The sequence below is a fragment of the Battus philenor genome, unplaced genomic scaffold, assembly GCF_028537555.1.
Source record: "Battus philenor isolate CCGP_79_NKW_IND1 unplaced genomic scaffold, ilBatPhil1.0.hap1 SCAF_18, whole genome shotgun sequence".
In the NCBI taxonomy this organism is placed as follows: Eukaryota; Metazoa; Arthropoda; class Insecta; order Lepidoptera; family Papilionidae; genus Battus; species Battus philenor.
The window spans coordinates 584,297-599,409 of NW_027181680.1; the positions used below are offsets into that span (position 1 = coordinate 584,297).

Sequence of the window (15,113 nt, forward strand, 5' to 3'; positions counted from 1 at the left end):
CAGAAACTTTGTCTTTTGTAAGAAAAGGACCAATATTTAGCCACTTCCGCACATGCAGTGGTAGTCATGCAACAAAGTGCACCGCCCGCCAGCCCGCTGATAAATGTGTATGCGGCAAACAATGCGAATTACACAACTACCACCGTTGAATCACTCAACACGTGTTTCACCCCTCCATGGGGCATCCTCAGTTGTGCAATGTGCTTTGTGAAGTGGCTAAATATTGGTCCTTTTCTTACTTAGGATGGACTTCCGCAAGGTAACGCCTGATTCCATTAAATACTTTGTCTTTTAGTTAACAGGTACCTAAAGATGTATAAATATTTTACAGGAGATACTGTTGATTAGTACAATAAGTTTAAATATTAATGAAAATAGTAATATTTCTAGTCTGAAGTCACCGCTTTATCAATGATACGAAGGTTGTGTATAACTGTAGTAAAGGTGACACCATCAATGTATCCTGGAGGCGTATGCTTGTTCAAATGTATCTTATATCCTAGAATTAAAGGTATAGAAGTACAAAAGGATGCAGGATTAAACGTAAGGGTTAGCCCTACGTAAGGATCGATCAATAACGACTTCCTACTAGACGGAGCGACGAACTACACCGGATTGCCGGAAGTTGACGCGCGATACTGTGCTTATGTTTGGATAGATAAAAGCTTCATAGAGGGTCTTGCTCATTTTTAGGCCAATGCATACGATTTTATAACAAAATACTAAATGACGCGGTTAATCTATCTGTAAGTAAATTCAAGAAACATGTTAAGCATTGTTTCTGCCAGAAGGCATTCTGAGTCTAGTTTGGAAATAAATTGTTCTAATTTAATAGAAAAACAAATGTTGTTTTTTTTTGTTAATATTTTCATTAATATCACAGTAGGTGACGCGTTTTGAACTAACATAAATTTAACTGTATGCTGAAGATTATAAATAATTGCAATGATCTTATTTAGCTATTTAGACTCTGACTTTGGATTTGGATACGATGACGTCATGATTGAAATTTTAAAAATTCAGTCACTAAAATCATTTCAGACGAAGTTTGTCCACCGTTGGGCATATATAGTTTTACAAGATCCAGTGTCCAGTATCCAGACCTTAACAAAGTCATTTATCCACCTTATGGTTGTAACCTGTGACAACGTACAATTTTATTTTCAGTATCTTCAACTTTGTGTAATTTTGAAAAGGAATTCAAGATCATTAAAGACATCATCATTTTAGCAGTAAGATGTCTATTGTTGGATTTAAGCCTTCTCCATAGGTTTCTAATAGCCAGAATTGTTTTTTTTTTTTCATAGTGGCCTCCTTTATTGGGGACCACCCGTTCTCCCCTATCTGGTGAGAAACGGTATTTTTTTTTCATTCTTATTTTATATTTTCTTCCTCTCCTTACATTCGTTATATAATCATTCATTCGTTCTCTGTCTTTCATCACAATGTCTAGCATTCTCCTAGCTTACTTGTCGTCATACTTCCTTTGCTTCCGCTCCCAAAATGTTACAGTAAGTTCTTTTTTAATTTATTTTTATTTATTTCCTTTATATGTATAGTTTATCTAATTTTTATTATTTTTCTTAAATAGCCAGGATTGGTTAGAATCGACCTGGCAGCGGGTCAAACGAGTTCTAGAGTATTTTGGACGCTGCTAGAAGAGCATCCATCGGCTTGGACGGGTCGATGGTTAGCGATGAAACATTGTAAAAGGTTGTAAGGTAATACGGTAGCCTGATCATATTTGTACAACACTGTACACTACAATATATGGCGCTATATATCAAAAATTTATAATTTCTTATGAGAGGTGACAGGGAATAATGTTATGTGTGTATTGCATTTATATATACCATTACGAACACGTGAGATATGGAGGCGTTGAAAGAAAAACTTGAATGATAAACAATTAACATAAATTAAATATATTTTAATCTAAATACGAAATCATTTAATTTTCTTTTCTAGTGAAAGTGTGACGCAGTTGATGAATTTGAAAATGGAATTTTAATATGTTACTTTTTACACACGAGGCGCGGGCACAGTTATGAGACATTTTTAAACGGTTTTATTAAGTTCGACCCGTACGGAATTTATATGGATCAAAATTAGAAATTGAAATTTAAGCACCTTCCCGTTGTCAAATTGATCTGAAATTTGGTACACACATTTAATTTAAATGACAATACAATATAATAAAATCAATAACATTATAAATCTAAGATGGCCGCCGATACAAAATGGCGGATTACGTATTTTTCCTTAACCCCTTCAATATGGGTATCAAATGAAAGGGCTACACTAGTAAAACACGATGATTATGTCAAAATTTAAAATTCAAGATGGACGCCGTTCCAAAATGGCGTACAGGTACATATTTTTCCACAACCACCACAATATAGGTATCAAAAGACCGTTTATCTTAAAAAAAATTTATATTTATATTTTTGATAGATAGGAGTAATATGCGATTCTTGACTATATATATCAGAGCTGTTGGTTGCAGTGTTCAGCACCACGACTCCTCGTTGTATATCTTAAAGATGAAAATGCCATATTGTACTGGCCACTGCTGCCAAGACACTTTTAAATATTTAATTGTTATAAGGCGTTCGAATTGAAATTTGAAAGTAAATTTGAATTCAGAAGACATCAGTAAGTTAGTTGCTGTCTTTGTGTTTCAGTAAAAACTGTAAATAGTACACGACTATAAATAATCTTTCGATATGATATACCACCTCAATTACACCTAGTTTCCATTTTTCATCAAAGATGGATGAAATACGTGCACGGATGATCTAAAACCGCCACCATCCCTAACCTAGTGTATTAGGAAAACTGCAGTGGATCTAAATGGACTACAGCTGTCACTTAAACCATCATATTTTATCGGCAGCTCGCTAACCCGCGAGTCCTGACCAAAGACTATATAGTTTTGTTGATAATAGACTTCCAGTAACGGCTGAAGTGCAACAGGTTCATAACAATGGGAGACGATTTGAATGTGAAAAAATATAGAGATTTTGAAGGACAGAAGAAAATTGTAATATGAGACTGTATAGGATGAAAGGAGAAAGTGAAATAAAAGAATAAAATGAAAATTATTTACAAGAGCTGTAACGTCTTCGCTACACACCTGGCAGGGAGGAACGAGAGGTTACCAAAAAGGGGGGGAGGGGTGGGGGGGAAGGGTAAAAATTGGTCCATGCAGCGTATGATTGTAGGAACTTTCTAGAACATTATTGCTGCAGGCATATAAATAGCCTGGATCTTCATAATTTCGTTCCATATGGAACATGCCTGCGGCTTACTTTACACAAAAGCCTTCTATTTAACTAAGGTTATATATTCCTTATGAGAAATGTGCATGAAAATAAATAGTTAAGATATTTACCACGATCTCTTATCTTAATACAAACAAAATATTTTAGAACGTATTGATAAATAAATTACCTGTAAGTAAATTATTAATAAATGGTTCCAGAATAATATAATTACTTTTTTAATTAGAGTATGTATGTAAATAGATTCATTTTATTTTGTTAACGCATGTGTGTCAGACACGACATTAAAATTGCAATAATTGTACTTGTAACTTGTACTGGATAGTACTAATGTTAATTTTATTGGTAATATTTATAAATTAAAAAAAAATTAGCGTGCGCCAAAAATATGTGAGAAAAGTAATGGCTTTTGTAACGAGTGGTAGGAAAGGGCGCAGTTATATATGCAAAGTAAATCGATTCCGATCAACGAAAAATCAAATTCGTAAATAACCTTATACACTGTATTATGTAAAACTCAAGCTTTCCATCTCATCCATAGCCCACGCAAATATTAAAATTAATTTCACATAAACAACTAAGGAAACAAACGTAATACACAACGATGTTATTAATTCTTTCCGCTGCGAAGGCGCCATGTTTGGCGCGCGTATGCGCCCACGCGACGCCATCTTTGTCGTTTTAGAACTGTATTCATTGCGCACGGCACGTTTCCGAAAGTAAAAGGTGTGGTTGTCATAAAAATTTTAAACTATTCTCATTATATGCTACCGGATTCTATTATTTATTTTACAAAGATCATCAATATAATATAACAAACATAATAATTAAAATAGCTAAGTATAATTACAATCACAGATGACTATAGCGTTCAAAATATATATATTTAAAACGTTCACGCCGGCGCGGGTCACCGGTGACCCGCACTAAACTGTTCCATCTGGCGGCGCGGGTCACTTTGACCCTGAGAAATAGAATAATGAAAATTTAACCTTTATTCATAGGCATTTACATGCACCGGGTCGGAACGCTGATCTCCTGAGAAGTGTCAGCCAGAAACTACATAATAATTTTTTAAATGTACATTATATTATCAACCATAAATAAGTCAACAAACCAAGATCCACATCTTTCGATCAACTAAAAACTATTTAACGGTTTAATAAGATTTATTTAATAATATTTGAATCTAATAAAAGTAAGATCTAAGATATCTTGAGAAACTTTATTATGTACACTCCGACCCGTTACGAGTTTAAATAAACATATACTCGTACTGTCTTGCACTGGATGCACCAGGATGCTAGATCCTGGAATTTCTTGCGACATTGAATATGTAGTTGGTCTACCTACATATATAGAAAGTATACTAAAGCTAATTGTAACAAAGCCAGGGATAAGTATTTTAATTTACTCTGTGGTAACGAAAAAGGACGGTTTTTTTTATTTATTTTGCAATTTTGCAATTGCATTTCCATAAAAACCTTCTTTGTCGCGAAAATACGCAGAAAAATAATTAACGTAATTTCTAGATCTATACTTGAGTTCTGCGCTCTGCACAATTCGCAATTTATTTTCATTTTTATAGATATCATATATATCATAAAAAGTATTATACTTTTTATTAGAGGAAGCAAAAGAAAATTATCACAATAGAATACACTTTGTCTAACTTCAGATATGATAAAAAATCCAAGTGTATATACTAAAGACAATTGAAGACTAAACCATAATTATCGTTTTGTTTAATATATTATAACATGACCAAATTATTCAATTGTCCGCTGGAGACACACGTGGGATAATCAGGATTTGATTTTAAGGCTATTTCATCACCATTATGATCATGTTAACGCACGGTGTAAGAAAAAAGCCTCCCCCCAAAGATTGCTTTGATGACCGGTCGCACGATGCGTGTATTCAGGGACTTCCTTTTCCACTATACGCTTTGATATTCTCGTATTCGAATTTAAGTCCAGAAAAAATTGAGTGAAAACACCAATCAGAAGTTTTTAAAGTCAAGAATTCAGCTTTGTAGAGAAAACGAATGTTACATGTTTATATATTCACACATATTGTAGTGGCAGGTATGTTATATTCAGTACATTGAACTGTAAACAGTCTCTAAAGTAAACAGAGACGCAATAAAAAGCTATAAATTTGACCCTAAAAACGTAACATCTTAAAAGGGTCAGAAATTTATTTCAGATTTAGAATAAGCTGTTTAGGACGATAACAAGGCAGGTTTATTGCAGATCGTTATTTAAGTGGTTTTTAAATGGTCTCAACATTTAAAATGCCTTGATAATATCGAAAACAATCAAATACGAAATGGCATGTATTCGTCCGAGGAGATGGTGAGATTCCTGAGTAGGCGTCCTAACTCTGATAAGAATATCTCGAATCAGAGAAACATCCTGTACCTAACTCACATCCAAGCCGATAAATAAGTGCTCATTAGCTAAGGCTACGGTACAGGTTCCAGGATGCTCATCATCAACGAGGCTCAGGGGCTAAAGAGAGAAGCGGTCATCATTGTTCATCAAACAAGAAATCCTCGGGCTGTATAACAGTGTCCATCATGCGGCGGAAGCAATATCACGTCACACATGTGCTTGTATTGCACGGACGAGACTCAAGATGCGATCGCAAGATTCATCGATGTAGCGAATACGGCAACCGCCGCACAGACACTGGCGCACAACCTGAAGATGCCAATATGGAGTAGGCATGAGGAAATGGTCGCACAAAACTAAACATTGTTAGGGCGTCGCTAAAATAGATCAAAAAAACTTAGTAAATTTTGCATGTAACAAACATGCATTTGACTTGTTGACAATGCAGGGGTTAATTATAGTAATCTTTATTCGTAGTAGAAGGCAACAGAATAATAAGAACTTGTTTTGAATTTACAGACAAAATAAAAAAAAAATTGAAATGTGATATTTACTTCGATTTCGAATAAAAATAATTTAATCCTCCTTTACCTTTTATATCAAATGATTAGAGTCCTAATGCATACGAAATTTAAAATTCATAAGCCATTTATTTTGAGCGTTAAAAAGAAAAGAGAACAAACTTGTATCCGATTACAAATTACTTCATTTTGATCTCGTGTATAAATATTTAAAAAAGGCGCAAACCATATTAAATTCAACTCAGTTTTCTTTCGGTTTAATGACATTTTTATGATATACTAATATCTTCATTTCAGCCAAAGGTCTCACTGCAAGCATTAGGCCACCCTCAGTGATCGTCAAGATATAGGTTCCTGCGCTGAACGCATCTAGTGCCTTCCCGCGACCACCTAATATCATGGTCATTACTCGAGAAACTTCCATCTCCAACGTCAATCGGTTGGACGAGCGATGTGCTGCGCAAACTGCCATTTCAGAAGAGCAATTCTTCAAGCTACGTTATCAATAGTCTAATGACTCTGTGTTTGGCACTAATCGGTGTAACATAACTCCTGAAGATGCCCCGTGGAGGGGTGAAACACGTGTTAAGTAATTTAGCGGTGGCTGTTGTTGGATTCGTATTGTTTGCCGCATACGCATTTATCAGCGGGCTGGCGGGCGGTGCACTTTGTTGCACGACTACCACTGCATATGAAGTGGCTAAATATTGGTCCTTTTCTTACTTAAGATGGACTTCCGCAAGGTAACGCCTGATTCCATTAAATGCGAATATTGAAGTCCTGTATTCACGGTTTTGTTTGGAACTATTAAAATTTTTAATAAACTTATATTTTTAGATTTAAACTCACCTTAAATTGCTTAGCGTCGGAAGAAGTCCAAGACCTGGAAACAGGCGTAAATATTATACAAATGTCTGATTAATGTACGAGATTAGTACATGTTATATTGGTAGTTTAGTGCAAGCTCTTGTGTTAGATTTTTCGTTATATTGTTTCCCAAAAGAACGAGAAAGTATAGAAAGAATTGATTTCTTTTAACTAGATGGCGCTGCAGACCTTGTACTGCCAGTAATTATAGACCTGCCATTTTACGATTGAAAAAAATGTGACGTATTTCAGAGCAATTACTTAATTTTTTTGATTCAATGTGAAATAAATTAATTTTGTGATCGATAAATGCGCCTGAACTGTCAAATGCGCGAAGTTCAATGCGAACTGTCAATATTTTTTATTTTACTTCTCTATTCTCTCCTTTTTATATAAAAATCTTCTAAAAAGTATTAATAAGTTTATTAAAAAAGATGAAAACATTCGATTAGGCCTTTCTCAAGTAACAGCTTAAAAATTGGAATAGTAAATAATTTTTAAGTAAACTCTTGCTTTTTTATTTATTGAGTATGTAATCCACAGACATTAGCGTTCGTGCTTTTGTTTTACAATAACAGTTAATATTTACGTATTTTTTAAATTTTTACTTACATTTTTGCATGTTTGTTTACTAAGCTAAGTTGTTCTAGTCTCTTAAACTATTACCTAACATAAATCTTAAATATTTTTAAACCAAAATTAAAGCAAACCAATATTTTTTTAAAACCATTGATAAGACATCAATGGTTTTAAAAAATTATAGTTTTTTATAACGCCATAACAACCGCAGTTACTCATTTAAACCTATGTTTAAATACATATATATATACCTCTTTTTTAAAAAATACATCTATGCCTCATATAAAGGTTAAACGTGGTGAACTTCTTATTATTTTATGTCTATTTCCATGACATTGTATGCTACTAATGTGTGATAGAATTTATAACCAAAAACTCACCAATAAATTCATTTCTGACCCTTATCCTGTCCGGGAGGCGGGGTGCGGAGATGATGAGACAGTTTATGAAGGCCACCAGCGCGGTCTTGTAGTCGGTGGTGGTTGCATTCCTCAACTCTTCCACCACCACATTCAGGCGGTAGCGGTCGCCTTTTAAGGTCTGTAATAATTTTTAAAAAGTTAATAAAATGGCGAGAAGTTCCTGGCACATGAGCGTTTATTGATCTTTAGGGAGACCTATGTCTTGCAGGAAGTGTCCATCGGCTGTCATTGTGATATCACAAGGATTTTAAAATTAATCTGATCTATATGGACAAATGTAACATTCACATTTGGACGTGCAAGAACATTATTACTGCATAAGAAGTTGCAACTATTATCTCGTAAAGTAAAAAGTAAAATTCAGATGCAATATTTTCATTATTATTTATTTGTTTTTAATAGGTTACTGTTCTGATATTAATAATAAACGGAATAACATGCTTTATTTATTATGATCAATATTTCACACTGTACAATATTACAATATTCCATTACAATGTTTACAAAGTCTCTTAAACTATTTCCTATCTTAAATCGTAAACTAGTGTTGTAATTAATTCTTTTTTTAAATCATTGTTGTCTTGTTTATTTATAACGATGCCCTAATAATATTTAATAATATCCAGTTCAAGAATAAAATTATATTGTGATATAAAACCAGCTGTGTGTTTTAGCAGCGAAGGAGAAGTGAAAAAGGTGATGTATAGAAGGAGACTAGTAAGTAAATAAGAGAATAGAGGAATTTATGACTGAGATTGTGACGGAAATAAGGAGGGTAATAGAATAAAACCCCCTCAAGATAGGGGTGGATAAGAGGTTAAGTTATTAAAGTTACGGTTCATTCGACTACTTCCTCATCCCTACTCCATATTGGCATCCTCAGGTTGTGCGCCAGTGTCTGTGCGGCGGTTGCCGTATTCACATCGAAAAACCTTGCGATCGCATCTTGAGTCACGTCCATGCAATACATGCGCGAGTTCGTGTGACGTGATATTTCTACCGCATAATGGAAACTATTGTACAACCCGAGGGTATCTTTTGTTTGAGGAACAACGATGACCGCTTCAATCTTAAGCTCCTGAGCCTCGTGGATGGTGAGCATCCTTGAACTTAGCCCTGTACCGTAGTCTTGGGATAACATGCTTACAATTTACATTCATCATCAGTCCAGGTGTAGGATATCATACAGCTGGACCTGCCTTCCTGCTTTCAGTGCCTTCGGTCGACCATAACAAGGTCATTTATTCATTGTCGGTGAACATCCTACCTGAAGGACTACAGAACTTTATGGTCACCACGAATAAACCAACTAATTGTAATAATTATGTTATATTAAATGGTATTTATTACCTTATATCGATCCAAAGTATCAACAGCCCTTGCATAGCCATCGGAGTTGTACACACATAGCGCTGAAAGCAGCTCAAACACCTGTAAACAAAAAAATACTGTAACATTCTGTAACCTCTTTTATACAAAATATACATGTATATCTATATAACATATATACTTATAATAAATAAGTTATAATACATATTGTAAATGTAATAGGATAATAAATAAAAACATTAAATTGATTGTGATCCTACTTGCTCAGAAAGAATAAAGAAACAGTGGAAGTAAAAGAAATAGATAAATAATTATTGATCCTATAATATTATATTACAATAGCAAAAATAAATTAATGTAACGTTTTTCAAAACGATCATTTAGTGTATTTTGTGGTATATTCACCTTTTTAAAGTTACACAGATTTCGAATCATCCTTTATATATAGAACAGTGAAAATTTTCTCACCTGCTTTTTCACGGCAGCTGCAGGGGAGGTAAGCGCCGCTGCGAGTTTGCCTGCATACTCCGCATGTTCCACGATATAGTCTAGACCCACGCGACTCTCCATAATTCTAGAGACAAAAAATGTAAAGTCAGTATATATCCTGAGAAGAAATAAAAAAGAAAAAAGTGACAGTGAGATTCTTCATTAGTAAAGACTCGATTGAAATGAAAGAGACAGATAGTGGTCTTTAAAAAACATTTGCTTCTCTTTTTAGTCGAATTCTCTAGATAGAGCAGAGTAAAGTATTTACACAGTGAGATATTTTTTTATTTTGTTTACTAAAACTCTTTTGTACACCATAGACAATATTTAGAGGTAAAAAAAAGAAACAAACAATTCATAGAGTACAAGAGGCGGTCTTATCGCCCGTTGCAATCTCTACCAGACGACATTTGGATAGAGATGAGAGACATTAAGGATACTGGGCCAACGTTTCCTATCCGAGAACCATTGTTTTCATAGATTCTTAATGTTCCCATACCTGATTCGTGCATCGCAAAGATAACAAAACTCGTGTATTCAAAATAGGAACTCTTAACAGAACTCTTATTGATCGTCAATTTATTATCTATTTATTTTATTAACCTATTTTAATATTGACTCTATTTTGCTTCGAAGGTATTAAAGTAGAGAAGAAGCAGGAAGAAATTCCACTACAAGACATCTTCTAATAAAGTTTAACACGAATTTATTCATATACACTTTAGATATATACTAAATGAAATAAAAATAATCAGTAAGAAAAGGACCAATATTTAGTGCCAAACAAAGTCTTGGCACTAATCGGTGTAACATAACTCCTGAAGATGCCCCGTGGAGGGGTGAAACACATGTTGAGTGGTTTGGCGGTGGCGGTTGTGTGTTTCGCATTGTTTGCCGCATACGCATTTATCAGCGGGCTGGCGGGCGGTGCACTTTGTTGCACGACTACCACTGCATGTGCGGGTGGCTAAATATTGGTCCTTTTCTTACTTAGGATGGACTTCCGCAAGGTAACGACTGATTCCATAAAATAAAATTAATAAGCCAAGGATTCTTGTCATTTGAATATTCGCTTATTAAATAATAATCTTTATTAGTCAATTTATTTTTAATATGGGTTTTGAATTTTATAAAAAATCTGTTTTATGGGCGAGCTTTGGATCACGATTATTGTTATGATTTCAGAGGTCCAGTGCTGGACACAGTTCTACCTTCCTGATTCCGTATAGCACTGGTCAGAAGTATCTCCCATTTCAGCATATCTCGACGATTAAACATGTTCATATGCCAACTTTGTGTGTGGACGTAAAGGCTATAGTTGTCACTTGTTTTACGTGATATGTGACACGCTACTTGCTTGTCCACTGAGATATATCGTTCAATTCAGTTCATTAACAGGTCTAGTTATTTCATGTTAAATCCCGTACAAAGATGTCGACCCTGTTCATCTCTTCATGGTTCCTTAAGCGACTGTGAACTCTACATATGCTCTGAATAACGTGCCATTAAATTATAAATGAATGTAAATGTAAGAATAAAGCAGATAAATAAATGAAATTAAAAGAAGAAGTATTCTAGAGGGAACGCGACGAAAGTGAGGTGATGAATGAAAGGATTAGAAAAAAAATGATATAATTTGTGAAGAATAGTCCCTGTGTAACCTAGACATGGAATTATCAGGGGCCAAAAATAATTTACAGTGAATTTATGCTACTCGAGCTTAATAATGAAAGTTTACACTGGCAATGGCAGTAGTAACAAGTGCCAATTATGCCAAACAGGTTGGCGGTATTATGGCATTGCGAAACCCGGATGGAATTTCTAAAATTTCGTTGCAGCTTTTGTCGCCCGGTGTCCTTCGCTTTCAATGCCGGCTACATTACTGACGCCTGATTTGACGTGTGGTTTAAATCACAAGCTTTCTACGTATCTCTGTATGGTTTGATAAAAAATTATAATGTCATGTAATAATTATATATATGTATATTACAACGTAATAGTAATATATATGTAGTGTAAATTAAAACGCACCTAAATTTATTATCTAAGAACGCATCCGTTTTTCTATGCTCTTTTTACATTCTGTACATCTTGCTACCGAGCAGACACGTCGCTTAAGCCACTGTTCAACAAAAAAAAAGAAAAATATATAAATCGCAAATAATGTAGAGCAGTGGAAGTTCAACGGTGTGAGATTTACTATCATAAGTCGCAGGTTTGATTCCGAAATACAATCCTTATTTCCTTTGTTGTACAGCGGTTTAAGCGACGTGTCTGTTCGGTAGCGAGATAAAGAATGTAAAAAGGGCATAGAAAAACGGATGCGTTCTTAGATAATAAATTCGGATGCGTTCTAATTTACGCCACATATATATTACTATTGATGTATGGTATATAAGCAGTTGTAGATTAGTGGTAAAGTGCTGAGATTTGCGATCACAGGTAGCGAGTACGATTGCCGTGGTACAGTATTATATAATTCACACTTTGTGTTTTAATTATATAGTGTTGCCACAGAACACACAAAAGTTTCCATAGGATGGGCAGCATCGGCATCTGCGTGCCATAATACCACACTTTGATCGCCAACCCGCCTGCCAATTGCGATTATGGTATATCGCTTCATATATATCTATGGGGGAGGTATAAGCCTTGCAGTGGGCGTAGAGTATATATATATATCATTGTCTTTAATGCTTGGTATTCTATATATGAAAATTATTTAGCCTAATTCAAGCCATATCTCTTAATAATACTGTGTTTCAAGCTACTCAAGTTATATCACTGCTTATCGTTCTAACATAGCTCGTTAGTATTTACCGTTACCGCTTGTAACTTGTTATAACTAAGTAATCCGCCCACACATTCCTCTTGCAACTTGTCGCCGAATCGTTTAGCTTAAACTTTGATACGAACCTGATTTCTCGATTAAGTTAGAATGATATAAATAAAATTAATTTATTAAACATTTGAAAAGGATTTGTTTTAAAAGGAGTCTTATTGATCGTCAACTTCTTTTTGACTCTTCTCTGCTTCGCAAGGTGTTGTAGTTGTGGAGAAGAAGAAGGTAGAAACTCCACAACAACACATCTTTTAAAAAAATTTAACAATACAGGTTTATGTATATACACTTTATCAGATATAACCCAAATGAAATCAAAATTATTAAGCGACATCACTGCCAAGGATTCTTATCATTTAGATATTCATTTGTTGAATAAATAAACCTTTTCAATCAATTTACTTTTAAAAAGCGTTTTGAATTTTATATATAGTAGTGCAATATAGTGCAACATTTTACGAAATTTTGTTTAAAATCGAACGATTAAAATTAAAGGTCGAACTAAACGGTTTGACAGCTCGTTTTTGGTGAGAGTCGCCAAGATTTAAAACAACCTGCCTTGTTCTATTTTTCCTGATGAGTTGAACTCTGGAGTCTTCAAGAGTAGAGTGAACAGGCTTTTTTGGATGAGCGTGCACCACCTTCAATATTTAATGGAATCAGGCGTTATTTTGCGGAAGTCCATCCTAAGTAAGAAAAGGACCAATATTTAGCTACTTTCGCACATGCAGTGGTAGTCGTGCAACAAAGTGCACCGCCCGCCAGCCCGCTGATAAATGCGCATGCTGTAAACAATGCGAATTACACAACTGTCACCGTTAAATCACTCAACACGTGTTTCACCCCTCCATGGGGCATTTTCAGGAGTCATGTTACACCGATTAGTGTCAAACACAGAGTCAGTACAGTACACTTACTTAGTGTACCACCTTCGTCTTCATCTACACTTTCCATCAGGTGAGATGGAAGACAAACGCCTATTCCATTACAACTATATAAAAAAATTCGGATTCCGTTTATTACAAATGAATTAGAGATTTTTTGCAGTCGAAACTTTGATACAGCCAATTTTTCACGATGCCTTGTAAATACAGTATGGATGTCTCATATTTTTTAAATAATTATTATTGTTATTGTAAAAGTACAAAATATTTTCGTAAATATATTGTAAGGATATTGATTTCTTTAAACCGTTGTCTCAAGGTGAAACATAGCCATAAGCAGTATATTGTTAGTATGGGCCTGTTTTGCAACATAGTGCAACATAGTATGTGGAATTGTTTCAAAAATTAACATATGTAGGACTTTATTGTTTTATTGTTAGATTTCATTTCGCGTATCGCGAATTTTACTTTGGACCACGTATCACAGTGCAGCTGGTGTCTTTTCTACAATATTTTATTTCATATCTATGTTTATTACATTGTTTAATGGAATCAAGTGTTATTTTGCGGAAGTCCATCCTAGGTAAGAAAAGGTCCAATATTTAGTCACTTCAACACCCGTTTCACCCCTCCACAGGGCCTCTTCAAGAGTTATGTTACACCGATTAGTGCCAAACACAGTCTCTGTGTTGAATAATTTGGCGGTGGCAGTTGTGTAATTCGCATTGTTTGCCGCATGCGCATTTATCAGCGGGCAGGCGGGCGGTGCACTTTGTTGCACGACTACCATTGCATGTGCGGAAGTGGCTAAATATTGATCCTTTTCTTACTTATTACATTGTTGTCTTGTTTATAGATTTATATAAATTCAATCATATGACTACAACATATATACATGGTGGAGGTGGTAAAGACCGGGACACACTGCCAGGCGTTCGCAGATGACGTCGTGCTGGTCTTCTCGGGGCAGAAGGCCCAGGACATCTCGAGTCGGGCCAATGCCGTTCTCGCCCATGTTCATGAATGGGGGGTTAGGAACAAGCTGAGGTTCGCACCACACAAAACCAAGGTGATGGTGCTAACCAACAAGCAGAAGTTCGACTACCCATTACTGAGCATGGGGGGCGAGCCGCTTGGCCGGACTGGGGAGGTCCGGATACTAGGCCTCACAATTGACGATAGGCTCACGTTCAACAGCCACGTGAAGAACGTGAGCAAGAAGGCACAGGGCCTCTATCGTCAGCTGTGCAGGGCTGCGAAGGTATCTTGGGGTCTGAACTCGGAGGTGATCAGAGCGATGTATCTGGCGGTGCTGGAGCCGACGATTTTGTATGCAGCGAGTGCATGGGCGCCGGCGGCTAGGAAGCTGCTGGTCCGCAGGCAGTTGGACGCGGTCCAGCGGGGCTTCGCGCAGAAGATCGCGAGGACCCACAGGACCGCGTCCCTGCACTCGGCCCTTATACTTGCCGGGTTGCTTCCCCTGGACCTTCGGGTCCAAGA

General features: G+C 35.7%; 1 protein-coding gene across 1 annotated transcript in view; it reads right to left on the reverse strand.

Moving 5' to 3' along the window:
- Nucleotides 1-15,113, reverse strand: part of form3 (formin 3) — a 141,162-nt gene that overhangs the window by 21,727 nt on the left and 104,322 nt on the right. Inside the window, exons 4-7 of the mRNA XM_068763516.1 lie at nucleotides 9,867-9,972; nucleotides 9,420-9,500; nucleotides 8,028-8,187; nucleotides 7,051-7,084 (exon numbers count right to left, since the gene is read on the reverse strand). Of these exons, the coding sequence (XP_068619617.1) occupies nucleotides 7,051-7,084; nucleotides 8,028-8,187; nucleotides 9,420-9,500; nucleotides 9,867-9,968 (377 nt within the window). The 5' untranslated portion in view covers nucleotides 9,969-9,972. The remainder of the gene's footprint in view (nucleotides 1-7,050; nucleotides 7,085-8,027; nucleotides 8,188-9,419; nucleotides 9,501-9,866; nucleotides 9,973-15,113) is intronic.